This window comes from Echinops telfairi, unplaced genomic scaffold, assembly GCF_000313985.2.
Source record: "Echinops telfairi isolate 266 unplaced genomic scaffold, ASM31398v2 ScPeMD7_3;HRSCAF=10, whole genome shotgun sequence".
NCBI lineage: Eukaryota > Metazoa > Chordata > Mammalia > Afrosoricida > Tenrecidae > Echinops > Echinops telfairi.
In genome coordinates, this window is record NW_022103899.1 from 21357094 (window position 1) to 21374552 (window position 17459).

A 17459-nucleotide genomic window follows, 5' to 3' on the forward strand; every position below is an offset into this window, starting at 1 on the left:
ATGAGGGCCGGGGGCATAGAGAGATTAAATAGCATGCCCACAGTCACACTCACTACTTTAGACTACGGCCCCAGGACTTCTGAGGCCAACCTCTACGCTGGGGCTGAATATTGGCTCGTCCAATAAATGAAAAGGTAATAGAGAATTTTACATGTGAAATAATATATAATATTAAAAACATTGAATCAAGAATTCCATATTTTCACATTCTGCTTCTAAAACTAAGCTCAGGGGTTACCCTAGCTCCCCTAGGTTTATGTCCTCCATGTCCAATCAAGGGGGTCCCCAATCCAGAGCTCCCAGGGGCACCCTATAGCTCTTCTCTGGCTCTCTGGTCAGACAAGACAGCCACCATGTTGCCTGTACATTATTTAAAATGTAAACCTCTTGAAAGCAGAGGTTATATTTTATTCATATTTGAGGGAATTAATTTCGCCATTGTGGTCCTTCTTCTGTGTTGCAACACAAACATGTCTAGGTTAATTTTAATATTTCTAGTGACAGAGTACATATGAACTGCTGGATGAATCTTGCCTCTGTTTGTGAACCTCAAAATCAGAGTCACTATTTCTTAAGGTCCTCTCTCGGTTCCTTGTCCAAATTAAAGCATTTTTGTTCCTGCTGGCCTCATTCATTTGGTCATTCATACGAGCAGGCCACAGTCATTTACTTAGTGCCAACACAGGGAATGCAAAGAACTGGGACTAAGAAGAGGGACCAACAATGACCCCCAGCCTTCAGGGGCTCTGTTGCGGGGCGAGCGCTCAAGTCACGTAATTCATTGGCTGAAACTTTAAACCAACTTTATTCTTCAAGGAATTTTCTGGACTTTTGAAAAAAAACCAGTGATAGAAAATAGTGTCTTTAGGAATTATACAAAATTGGAAAGCAGTGATCTGAATCTGAGAAAGAAGAATGGATTTCTGTTCCTGAATTCCAATTCCAACAATCAGCATATTACCACTAATTACAAAGGAAGAATGTGAACATATGCTATCTATATTTAATGAAAATCTAAGAATAATGTGAATTGGAGAAGTTAGCTTCTTTGGTCTTTTTCATGGCACAGCGAGGGCTTCTTAATTACCTCCAAGCACACACAAGAGCAACATTTGGAAACTGTTATGCAATTTTATGAAAAGTCCCCCCAAAAGAGGCAAAATCCACTTTTCATAGGAAATCCTGCTTTTCTCATGAGTCAGGAGAAAAATATCATCATAAACTGTCAGATTTGACTAAGTTGACGAAAGAAACATTTCTTTTCATTTTTATACTGGCCTTTACTGACGTTTCCGGAAGATAATGAGGGTTCCGTAGCTTGGTGGTAATGTAGAAGCGGAAGTCGGGTGCATACTCAATGGTGGCGTCTCCGAGGCGGATACATATGCTCCCACCCTGCTTAAAGGTCTGTTTGAGCAGGAGAGGCTCCAGAATAGGATCTAGCTCCTCGCCAATATTTTCGAGCAACACTGGAACAAAATCAGAAAAAAGACTCCATGAGATAAATGTAGGCAGTGGGCACTCAACCGGGTTCATTCAGCCTTCTGACTTTCTTTGTTGTCCCTATTTGCCTACAAAATCACTTTTCTCTCTTCTGAGAAAGGAGTCCCCAAGTGGCACCAACAGTTCTCGCACGCAGCCGTTAACCACAGGTGGGACACCCAGAGGCCCTCTGAAGAAAGGCGGGGGGACCCACGTCTGGAGAAACAGCCTCTGAGCACACCCCGGATCACAAGCCCACTCTGGCACACGCAGGGCTCTCCTGCACGGAGCACAGCTGACTGGAAGGCAACTGACGACAGGAGGAAATGGTTCATGGAAAGAATTGCGTGTCTGTGGAAGGCCCTTCACTGGTAGATCTACCAGGTGGTCTTCCCCACTCTATACCTGTTGGCAATAGGCTCGCAGGATGTTCCACCTCACCGTGTCTAATGGCAGCGAAAATCCATCCTTTTTAGACACCTGGGAAAGCTCCTTTCTGGCGACCACCGAGTGGCTACTTCATTGTTATTAGTGTAATTATAAAAGGGAAACATGCTTGGGGGGGGGGGGGGGGGCGGGGGGCATCTTCAAAGTGGAGGGAAGTATAGAGAATTGAAAACTTATTTCTCATCAGCTTACCTTACTGTTTCTCTTCTTCTCCTGAATATTTTATATAAGTGAATTGTACAATATATATATGTATGTATATGAAGGGAAAAGATGACACAAAAATAATGCAGCTTGATCATTATTTAATAAGTTATATTTTTCTCTTCAGTGTTTTTATTCATCCTTTTCCATACACTGTTAAGATTAAACAGCGGATATAATTTTGCTCTACATTATGACATAGCATTTCCAATTGCTACTACAAGCGCTCATAAGTACGCTTTTACCCGTTGCTGCTGAGTGCTGCCCACGGCACTTCCACGGCTGCAATCTTCACAAAAGCAGATTTTCACAGTTCTTCCAGGGAGCAGCTGGCGGGGGTTGGGGGGGTTGGGGGGGTGTTGAATCACCAAACTTTGGGTTAGTAGCCAAGTCCTGAATCACGGCACCATTCGGGCTCCTCAATGACTGCAGAACAGCCCACCACTGTAATGGTCGCCCAGTTGTTTAACTCGTGGTCTCATTAGGTATTTGGATTGTTTCCTATTCCCAGTATTATCAATAGCTCAATGTACAAAACTTTTACTTCAGAATATTTTCCTTATGATAGCCTTCTAGAAGCATTCTGGCACCTGCACCAGTCAGCAGAGGCAATGATATAAGGCTCTTGTTACAATTAATTAAAGCCTCATATTCTCATGTTGGGGGCTATCGTAGCTGAACTTGAATCAAGGCATTTTGTAGGAATCCTTGAGGAGGCTGTGTGTGCAGTACTGATGGGAAGGGATGGGCTCGGCCCGGGGGCCGAGCAGCGTTTGGGGAAAGTACCCCAGATTCTGGTCCTGACTCTAAAAATTCCCAAACCTGCCCTTTTGTTAGTTTCCTTCACTGTTGGGGCTTCAGCTAGAAGAAGCCTGCCAATGATTTTCAAAGTCATTTTCATTTCCTATTGTATGACGTGTTTACTTGTAAGGATTGAGTAAGAGTGGATCATGACGTATTAAGTGTGCTAATCTTCTGTTTCAGTTCCTTCCACTTCCCACTGTGAGTGGCGCTGCCACAGTGATCATCTTTTTTGCATAAATATTTGTGCCCATCCCTGATTCCTTAATCAGGTTGGAGCCCTGGAAGTGGAATTAATAGTCAATAATTATGAACATTTTAACAGCTATTCATATTGCTAAATTATTTTCCTGAGATATTGTAGCGATTTCAGAGTTGTAGTAAACATTTTTTAAACCTGTTTGTATATAATATCAATATGCGCACAAGTTCCAACACTATGCCTTACAACTTTAAGACGTATCAAATGCTATCTCAGTAATACCGGATGAGGAAACTGAGGCTCAGGTCATGGGAACAAGTCATTTTCTCAAGTTAAGGGAGATAAGAGAGGACAACGCAGACGCTTGAACCAAGCATCTTGGATCCCTGCCCACTGCTCTTCTCACCTCAACGTGATACTGTCGGTATTCAATATATTTGTGACTTTTAGAACTTGACAGTGGGAAGCTAAAACATGCATTACAAACTTAATTATAGACTATGAGAAACAACAAAACCCACATGGAAGAAGCACACCAGCCTGTCCCGACTCAATCGCTGAGGACAAAGTGGGTGCATAAGCAAAAGTGGTGAAGAAAGCTGACGTGCCCAGCTGTCAAAAGATATAGAATCTGGGGTCTTAAAAGCTTGACGATAAACAGGCAGCCATCTAGCTAAGAAACAACAAAACCCACATGGAAGAAGCACACCAGCCTACCCCAACACGAATGCTGAAGACAAAGTGGGTGCATAAGCAAATGCGGTGAAGAAAGCTGACGGTGCCCAGCTGAGAAGATATAGAATCTGGGGTCCTATAGGGGCCATATAACTGAGAAACAACAAAGCCCACATGGAAGAAGCACACCAGCCTGTGAGATCACAAGGCGTCGAAGGGATCAGGAATTAGGCATCAAAGACACCCCCCCCCAAAAAATTATAGCATTGTGAATGAGGGGGAGTGAGGAGTCGGGACTCAGGGCCCATCTGTGGGAAATTTGACATCCCCTTGCAAAAGGGCTGCAGGGAGGAGACAAGCCAGTCAGGGTGTGGTGTAGCAACAATGAAATATACAATTTTCCTCTAGTTCTTGAATGCTTCCTCCCCACCACTATCATTATCCCAATTCTACCTTACATATCCAGCTGACCAGAGGATGTACACTGGCACAGATAGGAATTGGAAATACAGGGAATCCAGGACAGATGAACCCCTCAGGACCAGTGGTGAGAGTGGCGATATTGGCAGGGTGGAGGGAAGGTGAGGGAGAAAGGGGAAACAGATTACAAGAATCTACATATAACCTCCTTCCTGGCGGACGGACAGTGGAGAAGTAGGTGAGGGGAGATGTTGGATTGTGTAAGATATGACAAAATAGTAATAATTTATAAATCATCAAGGGTTCAGGGGTGAGGGGAATCAGGGAGGGAGGGGGGGAATTAAGAGCTGATACCAAGGGCTCAAGTAGAAAGCAGGTGTTTTGAGAATGATGAGGGCAACATTTGTCCAAATGTGCTTGACACAATTGGTGTATGTACAGATTGTGATGAGTTGTATGAGCCCCTAATAAAATGATTTAAAAAAATTACAGACTGGATACTTGTGTGCAAAGGTGAAATTTTATTGTCTTACTTGTAAACTCTTCAGCCAATCTGCAATGCATGTCTACTTTTATTACAATTAATGGCATGGACATATGACCCTACTTATTAAACAAGGATGGATTATGTCCCTTCTTTTTGTGTGGCTCCTTCAGCATGATCCTGGGCCCTTGGAGTGGATGGAGCACTGTGTATACAACTGTATGTCCACAAAAGTGTGTAGGCGTAGATTCTTGGTATTTCCGGAGTACTCAAAGAGAACCTAAACTTGCAGTTGATACTTCAAACACTCGTTATTAACACTTGCAGATGTAAAATCTGTAACTCTACCTGTTATACTCATTGTGAGTCTTTCCTGTGGCATCTTCTCTAATACCAACGGAGATTTGCTGACCTCACCCTCGGGCTACATATGTTGTCGTTTTATAACTTGATATTTGATCACATTCATAAATAGTAAAAAATTAATAGGTTACATGGATTTAAAATGTGACTAATAGCCCTAATTTACTCAAAGCATTAAGTATTATGTTTGGTTCTTTGTTTTGACTAATGTGACAACTGCACAAGGGCTTAATTGAAGAAAACCCTTGTCATGTTGCTAATTTCTCCACTGTGAAGGCAGATAACAGCCAGCCATGTAAACCGGTGTTTCCTCCCCTGCCACTCTTGGAGGATCAGCCAGGAGAGAAATGAATAGATAATTGGACTGATGTTGTGCTAAAATACTTTTGACGTGTCAAGTGGCCCTTTTAATTGCAGAAGTGGAGGTAAAATTAGAACAATGAAGAATGGCAAACAACAGACAAAAGTTAAAACAGCTAAACTAGAGGAAGCTTCACAAATGAGATCTTAGGCAGAGCAAAGGCCCTCGCCTGCTGGGGCTATAATCTCTAACATTCTCTTTTGATTAATTATCCACAAATAATAGAGATTTTAAAAACTCATTCTTCTAAATTGAACTGTGTCCTCCTAAAAGTAATGCTGAATCTTAACTACCTGATGCTTTTCAATGTGGCCTTGAAGATGCAATCAGTTAACACATGGTGCCGAATCCAATCTGAATGGAATCCTTATTTTTTGAAAAAAGGACAAGAGATAGCGGTTCACACAGGGGACACAGACATGTGATAACAGAGGCACTGTGTGAAACTGCAGGCAGAGGAAGGCCAGTGATCACATGAAACATTCTCACAGCCTCAGCGGTTAGGCAGGTTAAACAGGATGTCTAAATCGATTGCAGACTCCTAGTGAACAAAACTGTGAAGCAATAAATTTCTGTCCTTATAAGCCACCCAGTCCATTTTCCTTTGCTATCACTGTGCTGGGAAACCAATATGCCAAAGATTTTAAAATGACTTTGTCACAGATACCTCCTACAAAAAGAAACCACCTACACATCTGGAGTAACGTGATTTCTACATGCATTTCCATAAAACATACTTTTTATTTAGATACGTACCCGGAGTGCCAAATTGAATGCAGTTTTCCAAAGTCCTAGCATAATCAGAATCATTTAATTTAATGACATGAAGACTGTTGGTCTTTTCCATATTCTTGACCCATTTATTTGCCTGACCTTGAGGATCTATCATTAGGGGCCATCTTCTTGCATTCCTGAAACGGAAAAGAAAGATGATGCCGGTCAAGCCATGGTTTGTCTCTACTCTATCGAATCATGCACATATGTTGGATGACAAAGACCACAGAAGAATCAATGCGTTTGGATGGTGGTGCTGGTGAATATTCAAGGTATTCTGAACTGCCAGAAAAACAAACAAATCTGTCTCAGAAGAAGTACAGCCCAAATGCTCCTTAGAAGCGAAGATGGTGAGAGATTGTCTCCTGAACTTTGGACATGGTATCAAGAGAGACAAATCCCTGGAAAGAGATCATGCTTGGTAAAGGAGAGGGTCAGGGGAAATAAGAAGCCCTTCACTGAATGAAATGGGTTGACCTAGGAGCTGCAGCAATGGGCGTGAGCATAACAATGGCGGTGAGGAGGGTGCAGGATGAGGCTGTGTCTCCGTCTGCTGTCCCGAGAGTTGCTGTGAATCAGAAGCAACTTTATGGACCTGACAACGATGCAGGGCATCAGAGCGGCAGAAGGTAACTGGGGTGGTCTATTTTTGTTATTGGGAACGGAACCGCCTAGGCCTTACTTACTGGCATGGTTACTTGTGGACTCTGGAGTGTAAATAACAAGTCAGCGGGAGAATGGCCAAATTTGAAGACTCAGCAGTAAGACAGAGGTGTTTCTTGTTTTATTTTTCTTGTCTTTTGGCCTTGACCTGAGAATGGGCTAAAGAAAGAAGCCATGCGGCAGGGAGAAGCAACAAAAGCACTGACCGGAGTCCTGTGCCAAGGGGACCGTGAGCGAGAGAGTAAACCTTGTTTTTTCTCTTTATTCTTTTCTTGACCTGCTCCAAGGTCAATGCCAGTGACAGGACTGTTGGTGGAAGCAGTTATCTAAAACACTGAGCTCAAACAAAGCTTTCTGGGTAAAATAACTGAGAAAAGGGTCTTTGTTGTGCAGAGGAGGAGCTGTGGCGGTGGTGTGAGTTAAGAATTGGACTGCTAGTGGGCAGAGTAAGATATGAAAAAAAATTATAATTTATCAAGGGATCATGAGAGAAGGAGGGTGGAAGGGGTTGGGAAATGAGCTGATACCAAGGGCTCAAGTAGAAAGAAAATGTTTTGAAAATGATGATGGCAACATACATACAAATGTGCTTGACATAATGGATTGTGGTAAGAGTTGTACGAGCACCCAATAAAATGACTTCAAAAAAAAAAAAGAATTGGACTCTGAGGGATAACTATGAGAATGTCTACTCCCATAAAGTTGTATAGTCTCAGAAATCCTATGTGGGGTCATTATAAGTCTATATCAACTCAATGGCTAGAGTTGTTGCTTTTCTTTGTTTTTGTGTTTTCTGGTTTGGTTGTGCAGACAGTGTGAGGGTAATCCCAATATTTTTGTCTATGCCATGCAATCAAACAAGCTACCATGTGTTACAGAGCTCCATACGGCTTTCTTAGCAGAACTCTATTACAATAGGAGATTGCCGGGCCTTTCTTCCATGGCACTAGTGGGTGGATTTGAGCTGTGACCATTAGGTTAACAGTTGACTGCAAATCATTTGTGCCACCAGGGCACATTTTTGCCCTTATACCCATAAATGCACCATTGAGTCTATTCTGACTCCTAGGGACCGAGAAGGAGTGAGCAGACCTGCTCACTAAGGTTTTCAAGTCTGTAAATCTTTACAGCAGCACTTTGACTCCTTGTTCTTCAGTGGAGCAGCGGAAGGGCTTAAACCTTTCCATTAAAAACCTAACACAGAAGAAACAATGAAGTAATCTGTATACTGTTGACAAGCCACCCTCCGTAAATACAGTATTATAAGTATATTAAAAATAAATTCTATAAAAGTATATATCATGCAAAATAAGAATTCTTAGGGATAAAAATGAACATTACTTAATAAAAAATTGATCAGGAAGACATAGCAATCCCGATGTGTATGCATATAACAGCAGAGCTCCAACATATAAAAAGCAAAATCTGATGGAGCTGCAGAGAGGAATGGACTTCAAGAATTCTTACAGTAATCAAACATCGACCAGTGGTTCTCAACCTGTGGGTCGTGACCCCTTTGGGAGTTGAACAACCCTTTCACAGGGGTTGCCTAAAACCACCGGAAAATGCATATTTTCAAAGGTCTTAGGAACCGAGACACCACTCCTCTATTCGTCTCCAGGCAGGTCCACCCACAAGGAGATCCACCCACCTTCGAGTACCCAGTGTGATGACATCATCGCGCCAACCCCATCACATCCACCCCGTACAAATACAGGTGAATGTGACAGTGTTGGCTCAATAATGTACTTATGTGGACCAGTCACACATGTGTAGACAGCAGCTACTATGTAGAGAGCAGCTGCTGTGTTGAAAGCAGCTGCTGTGTGGAAAGCAGCAGTACTGGAGGTAAAACGACACTTCATGAATTATAATTACTGGGTAAATGTAAAATCATGTACTGTAAAACCATCAACCATTGCCAAATATATATATACAGTATATACATATACCCTGGAGACTTAATCTGGATGCTAATCAGTCTTTTTTATTCAGCTGTAGTTGATGTGACTACTGCCCCCTCATGATAATAACAGGTATGTTAAAAAAAACAAACAACAACACAGGATGGTAAATCATAGGAAACTTTAATGAACTGTATTGACTAAACTATGCCATGTATCATCTTTTGTATTATTAAAGCTATTGTTATACATTGTTTTCATTAGCAAACCATCCCATGACAATGGATCGTGTAGAAAAGAACATTAAGAAAAAAATATATAGTGAGGATCTTTTACAATATGATTTTACCTCAATAATTACAGCAGAAATTGAGAAACTGAAATTGGTTATTTGTTGCGAAGTTTTATCAGCTGAATCTATGAAGCCGAATACACTAAAATGCCATTTTGATAGCAAGCATCCAAGCTTTGCTGGCAAGGATACCAACTATTACCAGGTATCAAGCACCAAAGAACAAAAAAATCATATCATCGTTAATGAGGGGGAGTATGGGATGGGGACCCAATGCCCATCTGTAGACAAGTGGACATCCCTTGCAGAGGGTTAGTGGAGAGGAGATGAGTCACTCAGGGCACAGTGTAGCATCGATGAAATACAACTTTCCTCTAGTTCTTAAATGCTTCCTCCCCCCTCCCACTATCATGATCCCAATTCTACCTTACAAACCTGATTAGACCAGAGGCTGTACAGTGGTGCAGATAGGAACTGGAAACACAGGGAATCCAGGACAGATGAATCCCCCAGGACCAGTGGTGAGAATGATGATACCAGGAGGGAGGAGGTAAGGGGGGGTAGAGAAGGGGAACCGATTACAATGATCTATACATAACCTCCTCCCTGGGGGATGGGCAACAGAAAAATGGGTGAAGGGAGACGTCGGACAGTGTAAGACATGATAAAATAATAATTTATAAATTATCAAGGGTTCATAAGGGAGGGGGGAGCGGGGAGGGAGGGGGAAAAATGAGGAGCTGATTCCAAGAACCCAAGCGGAAAGCAAATGAGGGCAATGAATGTATAAGTGTGCTTTACACAATTGATGGATGTATGGATTGTGATAAGAGTTGTATGAGCCCCCAATAAAATGATTTTTTTTAAAAAAAGGATACCAACTATTTTAGAAGCAAAGCTGATGGACTCAAGAAAGCCAGACCTGACACTGGTGGCAAGTACCACAAACAAAAGGTAGCAGCCAATGACGCTTCATACTTGGTGGCTCTCAGAATCGCCAGAGCAATGAAACCTCACACCACTGTTGAGGATTTGCTGTTGCCAGCGGTCAAAGACATTGCTCTAGTTATAATCAGAGACGAATTTGTTACAAAATTGAGTACAATTTCCTTATCTAATGACATTGTCCGCAGAAGAAGAGATGACACGTCTGCTGATATTCTTGATCAGGTCATCCAGGAAATTAAATCTGCTCCACTTCCAATATTTAGCATCCAGCTAGATGAATCTACAGACGTTGCAAACTGTTCAGTTACTGGGTTATGTGAGGTATATTAATGATGGCGACTTTAAAGATGAGTTGGTTTTTTGCAAACCTCTTGAAACGACAATTACTGCACATGATGTGTCTGACACCGTTGGCTCAGTTCTGAAAGAGCACAAGGTCTCTTGGGAAAAGGTTTGCACAGATGGTGCTCCAGCTCTGCTAGGATGTCCATCTGGATTTCAACGTTTGGTACTGAATGAGCCACCAAAAGTCATGGGAACTCATGTATGATTCATCGGCAAATATAAGCAACGAAGATGCTTCCACAAGAGCTACAAGAAGTAGTCAAAAGCGTCGTAAGTTCTGTCAATTTTATTAAAGCGAGCACTTTAAACAGTCGGCTGTTTTCCCAACTGTGCAACCAGTTGGATGCGCCGAATGCTCTGCTATTTCACACGGAAGTGAGATGGTTGTCAACAGGAAAAGTTTGAAAACGTGTTTTTCAGCTTCACGATGAACTCAAAACATTTTTTAATCAGAAAGCAAGAGGGCAGTTTGAATTACTTTTCAGCGATAAAAGTGAACTGCAAAAAATAGCTTCCTTGGATTGCCATCTTTGCCATCTTGAATGAGTTAAATTTATCACTGCAAGGACCAAATGCAATGTACCTTGATTTGTCTGAAAGATCTGATCATTCCAAATGAAACTTCAGCTTTGGCAAAAAAAAAAATTTTTGGATGAAAATAAAATTGACATGTTGCCTACCTTATCTGCTTTCTTTGAGGAACATGACATTGAAGCAGACAAAAGGATTATGATAATTTCTGTGCAAGAACACTTGCACATGCTTGCAGACAAAATTTCATCGTACTTTCCAAATCTACCTGACACCCCATTTGCACTTGCCAGAAGCCCGTTCACAGTCAAAGTTGTAAATGTTCCTGAGACAGCACAAGAGGAGTTCATTGAACTTATTAACCACAATGCAGTGAGAACTGATTGCTCTACAATGCCAGTTACAAAACTCTGGAGCAAGTGTTTGCAGTCATGTCCTGTTCTGTCTGAGACTGTGTTGCCCCTTCTTCTTCCATTTCCAGCAACATATCTGTGTGAAATAGGGTTTTCCTGCTTATTGGTTATCATGTCTAAATACAGTTGTAGACTTGTTGTGGAAGATGATCTTCGTTATGCTCTTGCAAAGACTGCCCCGAGAATTTCTGATCTGGTGAGAAAGAAGCTATCTCAACCCTCGCACTGACATTGGCTTTTTACGCATCCTGTCGCAAAATGTAGCGATGTAGTTTACTGTTGTTATGTTAAGACCGTTACCCATGCTACACCATGCCTCAACACAAAATTTCATTTATTTGTAATTAGAAATAAATATTTCACAATATGTAATTACATATTGTTTTTGTGATTAGTCACTGTGCCTTAATTATGTTCAATTTATAACAATGAAAATACATTCTGCATATCAGATATTTACATGATGTTTCATAACAGGAGAATCAATGAAACTAAAAGCCATTCTGTGATGTTGTTACAGCTGTGGAGTTGATTGTCAACTTGCAGCGGCTCCGTGTCACAGAGTAGAACTGCTTCATGGGCTCTTCTAGGTTGTTGTCTTTACGGAAAGAGACGGCCAGAAACTTCTCCCAAGGAGCCACAGGCGAGGCTCAACCAACCAACCAACGTTCCAGTTAGCAGTGAATGCTTTATTATCAAGCCATCAAGGAGCCATTCCAACTCTAAACTCGGTGCCACCAAGACCATTCCAACTCACAGTGACACTATAGCACAAGGTAGGACGGCCCCTGTGGGTTTCTAAGGCTATAGTTCACTACAAAAGCAATATATATATGTGTGTGTGTGTGTGTATGTATGTATGTATGTATATATGTATGTATATATATACATATATATTTGTGTGTGTGTGTATATATATACACAATTTGTATATATATACATAATTCAGTACAAAAGCTATATATATATATATATATATATACACATAATTCCCTACAAAAGCTATATATATATATATATATACACACACACACACACATATATATATATATCATCATTCTCCCTTGGAGCTGCTGGTTCAAACTGCTGAGCTTGGAGTTAGCAGCTCAATGGATAACCCACTACGCCATCAGGGCTCCTTGAAGAAGCCACTGGGAATTAGAAATTAGAAAGCTCTTCAAGGTAAGCCATTGTAGGACTCTTCAAGGAGCTTCGAGGCTCCCGGGAAGCATCCTATAACTCTCTTAGACATACAATCTACCACTATTAAAAACTCTAGGCACAGAGAATTTCTTTCGGCATCCCTAGCAAACATTTCAGGAAGAAGTAATTTTAATTACATAATCTCTTTCAAAGACCAGAACAAAGGAAAACGCTTTCCAATTCATACTGAGGGCGCCATCAAGGTGATAGTCAAATCACACAGAACGTGCAAGAAAGCTCAGACTAATGCCCCTTATGAGCATAAACACACACAAAAAGTCCTCAAAAATTTAATCCAGAAATGTTTAAATAGAATACTAGATCAAGGCAAAGTGGATTTTATCCTAGAATGACTTTAACATTTGAACATTAATCAGCTTAATTCACTATATTAATAGGCTTAAAACAACAACAAACGACACCCTCTGATAATAGCAATAGATGCAGAGAAGCATTTGACAAACTCTCAGCATAGTGGGAATAGGAAGGACTTCTTTACCTGACGTAAGAGATTTACCAAAATGCTGCGTCTAATGACCATGAAAGGCTGAGTGAATTCAAAATGAACAAATACTGTGTTGACTTGCTTACTTCCTTCTAACCACTGTTTTCATTATTTTGCTTTTGACAAGAAAATATTCTCTCCACACAATTCTTTCTTGCTTGCTGCCTCCATCAAACATTTGTGAATTCCCAAATACTTTAAGACCTGTGGTTCCCAATGGAGACAGTTTTTATAGTACACAGTGTTCTAAGTTTTGACGGTATTTGCTCTTTTATTACTGTCTAGAGAATACTATTGTTTGTTGTTCTTTGGGGGTTTTGAAAAAGACTTCTAGCGGTGACAATACAAATTCACATCCGTCTGCCAGGAAGAACACAGTATTTGAATATAGAGCTGTGGTGCATTCTAATGTATATTGTTATTCTCCACTTTACTCTGAAAAATACATAAAAACTGAGGAAAGATAGGTGGTCCTCTCCATTTTATTGCTACTAAAATAAGCTCAATTTATCTATTACAGAAATGAAAATGTAAATACACTTTTAAAAAGCAGAGTTAAGAGTACATATATGTCTGATCTACTTGCCAAGTGGTTAAACAATCAATCCAATTGCATTTAGTGTTATCACTAGCCTTTGGAACTCTGATTAGCCAAGAGACTTTGGGTCTATAAGGTTTTCAAGTTAATTATATTCCAACTTGCCAGATTTTAGAGATTCTTAAGTTTCCCTAAATTATTGACTCCTCATTCAGCTGAGATAAAAGGCACAAAGCAGTCAGCACAGCGACAATTCCTTAATAAGTGCTCAATACCAGCCAGATATCATCAAGCAAATATTGGGTGAATGGGAGAAGGCACTACTTCAGTAAGATAGTAAGGTATGTACTTATCTGACCCTTAAAAATGATCATCTTGAGCCTATTTATTGACCGATCGTGGTAAGATTGCACAGCAAATAAGCCAGGAAGGAAAGAAAAAATGATATTCCTGTCTTAGTCAAGTCTCTGACATAACTTTCTGCTAATATTTCAACATTTTAACTCATCAATAGCAAAAATGTACAGTGAATGGCTCCTTAACACCAATCTCTACTCCTGCTCCCCCAAAAAGTGTGCTGTCCTGAATAATAATCGTTGACGTATTTGGAGTCTTAATATCAGAAATATTACATCAATGGCTTTATTGCCATTGAAATATAACTGAATCCAAAAGAAAGGAACATATATATATGACCTTTATTGCCATTGAAATATAACTGAATCCAAAAGAAATATAGATATATTTATTATATATGAATAAAATATATAAATATAAATATATATATATATATGAATAAAAGACACAGCCTGGCCTCCAGGTCAGCAGTTCAAACCCAAAGGGGCAGTTTTACTCTTCCCTATAAGGTTGCTCTGGGGAGGAATCAGCAGTTTGGGGTTTTGAGTATAAGCATTGAGTTGCTAACTGCAAGGTTGGCAATTCAAACCCACTAGCTGCTCCTCAGGAGAAAGATGAGGCTGTCTGATTCCATAAAGATCTGCAGCATCAGAGACCCTAGGCAGGGTCGCTAGGAGTCAGAGTTCACTCAATGGTAGAGGGTTGTTTGTTTTTTATGAACAATATCCCCCACCCCACCTCCAGCACCAAAAGTCATGCTGACGTCTTTTTACTTCTCTTTTTACCTGTAAATGTGACTTTGTTTGGAAACAGGGACTTTCTTTTGTTGTGTTAACATGGTCCTACCAAAGTAGGGTGGGTGCTTAACCTGATCGCTTCTGAGAGGTATCCTCTGAAAAGAGCAGATTAAGCACAGAGAGGCTGCTCAGAGGAGAAGACCCCAGGACGCACTGGCAGCAGCAGAGGGACTCCAAGAATTGCCAGTGGTCACCGGAAATGACGACAGAGGTTCACAGAAGGAATGGACACAACCAAGTCCCGGATTTGGCTTTTAGCCTCCAGAACTGGGAGAAAATGAATGTCTATTATTTAGAATGACTCACCCGAGACGTTGCACCATACGGCAGCACAAAGCAAAGACAGTCCAGCTTTTTAGACTTTTCTTCAAACTAATATTTATATTTAAATATAGTTCCTGAAAAAGTTTGCCTTCCTCAGTCCATTTTACTTGGGTGACAATGATGCTATGTCACACAATCTATCTTTCTTTGCCTTAGTTATCAGACTCACTCACTCCCATCAAATCAATTCCAGCTGATTCGGGACAGGGTAGAACTGCCCTTGTGAGTGTCTTGAGACAGCAACTCTTTACTGGAGTAGAAAGCCTGGTTTTTCTCCCTTGGAGCATCGGGTGGTTTCGAACTGCTGACCTTAAAGATCACAGCCCAACTCTTAACCCACTACACCACCAGAGCTCCTGGTAGTTACCAGAAAGCATGACTAATGGAAAGATAGTCATCCCAGGTTTCTAGTAGGGGCTTTTCCTCCTTCCTATAAGTGGTGTCTCCAGATTTTATCCCATTTTTATATTATATTCAAATTGCGCATGCCTCAAATTTTTGTAGGAAAAATGCAGCAAATAAAAGCTAAAGAAATCCATGTGACAAGATGACTTATTGAACCATAAGGACATGCGTGAATTGGTGTTTTACTGGATAGGATAATTTTCAGGGAGACTCATTACAAAACAAACTTTAAAGAATAACTAGCTTCACACGTCCTGGTCAACTCTATTTTAAATGTTCACATCTTAACCACTTTTACCTGGTTTACAGTGCCATTAGCTTCGACTCAGCACATCTTAGTGGAGAAACAAAACACCGCCCCGTCCGGCCCCCTCCTAAGAACCCTTGCTACGTTTGAGCCCGTGAGAGCGCCACATGACAATTCAGTCCATGGAGGGCCCGCCTCTATTTTTCTGGCAATCCATCTCCTTCCCCAGGGATGGCGTTCTTCCCCAGGGACAGGTCCCCACTGAAAACCTGTCTAAAGCGCATGAGAGTTAGTGTGGAGATCGTTGCTCCTAAGAGTACTCTGACCGTACTTCTTCAAAGACATTTTACTTTACGTCTCATCCCTTGTGGTTTCATTATTAACTACCAATTGCTTTCTTAGTAGGAAATTGTCTAGAAACTAGTCAAATTACTTCATGCAGCATAAAGCTAAATGCTTCCTACTGGATGGACCACCCAGGCTATTTCTAACATACAAAGCCCCCAGCAGGCGGGGGCCGGCGATGAAAGGTGCACGATCATGTGAACGTGGTAGGAACACACTCGGTGATTGTCTTCATACTGAGAGCCACGGAGAAGAGGGGAGGCTGCACGAAGTCTCCATAATTCTCTCAACCCAGTCTCAAGGATTTGGCTACTCACCACGAGATTCCAGGAACTCCAGTCAGCGGAGGACCCCAAAATATATCCATGTATTTTACGCTGGTTGTATACCAGGAAATATGATGGAATGTGGAACAACCTCTCAATTGCCAATAATTGCCCTCTGCCGCCCCTTGCAGTAAGCTGAGACTGGAAACAATCAACCATGCGTTGGATGGGAATGGACATTTGAACATCACTTCCCCATGGCAGGATTTCACACTATTTGCTGACAATGAATTACAATGTATTCGAAGGCGAGTTCTTTTTGTGTTTGTTTATGATCATCTGCAAGGCCATGCAGCTCCAATTTTAACATGAAAAGGAAGTCAAGTGTTTTAAGTACTGTAAAATGGTGCTAGGAAAATTGTTAAAAGTTGCAGAGGAAAACAAGGTTAGTGATTAGTTCCTAAAGATCATTCGTCAGAACTATAGTTTCCTTACATGATGATGATCCCATTATCAATGGAAAAGGAGTCAGAAGGTAACCCAGCAATGTTCCAGGTCCGAATAGTCACCGCCTCGCCGAGGGTGCTCATCAGTGAGTAGTCATCTGAGCAGGGTATGTCTCCTCCTTTGCACAGACTTGTCCATTCCTTGGTTTGGTGCTTAAGACACACACACACACACACACACACACACACACACACACACACACACACAATATAGAAAGGAGGGTGGAGGTTATCAAACAAACATTTTGTATACCCCTTGATTACATGTTGTTTCTGTAGTCAACAACCCATTGTTAAAACTCTACCTTCAAAATGCCTTCTGTTTACCACATTCTCCTCAAATAAAACTATAATTTAGAAGGTGAGACAATGAACTCGATTTCCAATGAATTCTATTGAACGTTAAGAAGGAGTCTAGGACACTTAATAGTGAAATGGGAAGTAACAGGGCCTGCAGAGACTCTTTAGGGAGAATAAAGACGCGCCGGCTGATGGGGGGAGGTAAGGAAAGGGGGGCACTGCCTTGACAGATGGGCTAGGACGGAGAGGTTGTTTGAATCTGGCTGAGGACAGTGAGTTCACAGGAGGAGAGGTTTCATAAAATTAACAGAATAACGAGAATAAAGAGAAGTGCGACCTTCAGAATAGTGTCTAGTG

At 41.2% G+C, this 17459-nt stretch overlaps 1 protein-coding gene across 1 annotated transcript in view; it reads right to left on the reverse strand.

The window, feature by feature from the left end:
• Window positions 1-17459, reverse strand: part of DNAH7 (dynein axonemal heavy chain 7) — a 255888-nt gene that overhangs the window by 71562 nt on the left and 166867 nt on the right. The window contains exons 47-49 of the mRNA XM_004701731.2: window positions 16792-16955; window positions 6196-6350; window positions 1279-1469 (exon numbers count right to left, since the gene is read on the reverse strand). Of these exons, the coding sequence (XP_004701788.1) occupies window positions 1279-1469; window positions 6196-6350; window positions 16792-16955 (510 nt within the window). The remainder of the gene's footprint in view (window positions 1-1278; window positions 1470-6195; window positions 6351-16791; window positions 16956-17459) is intronic.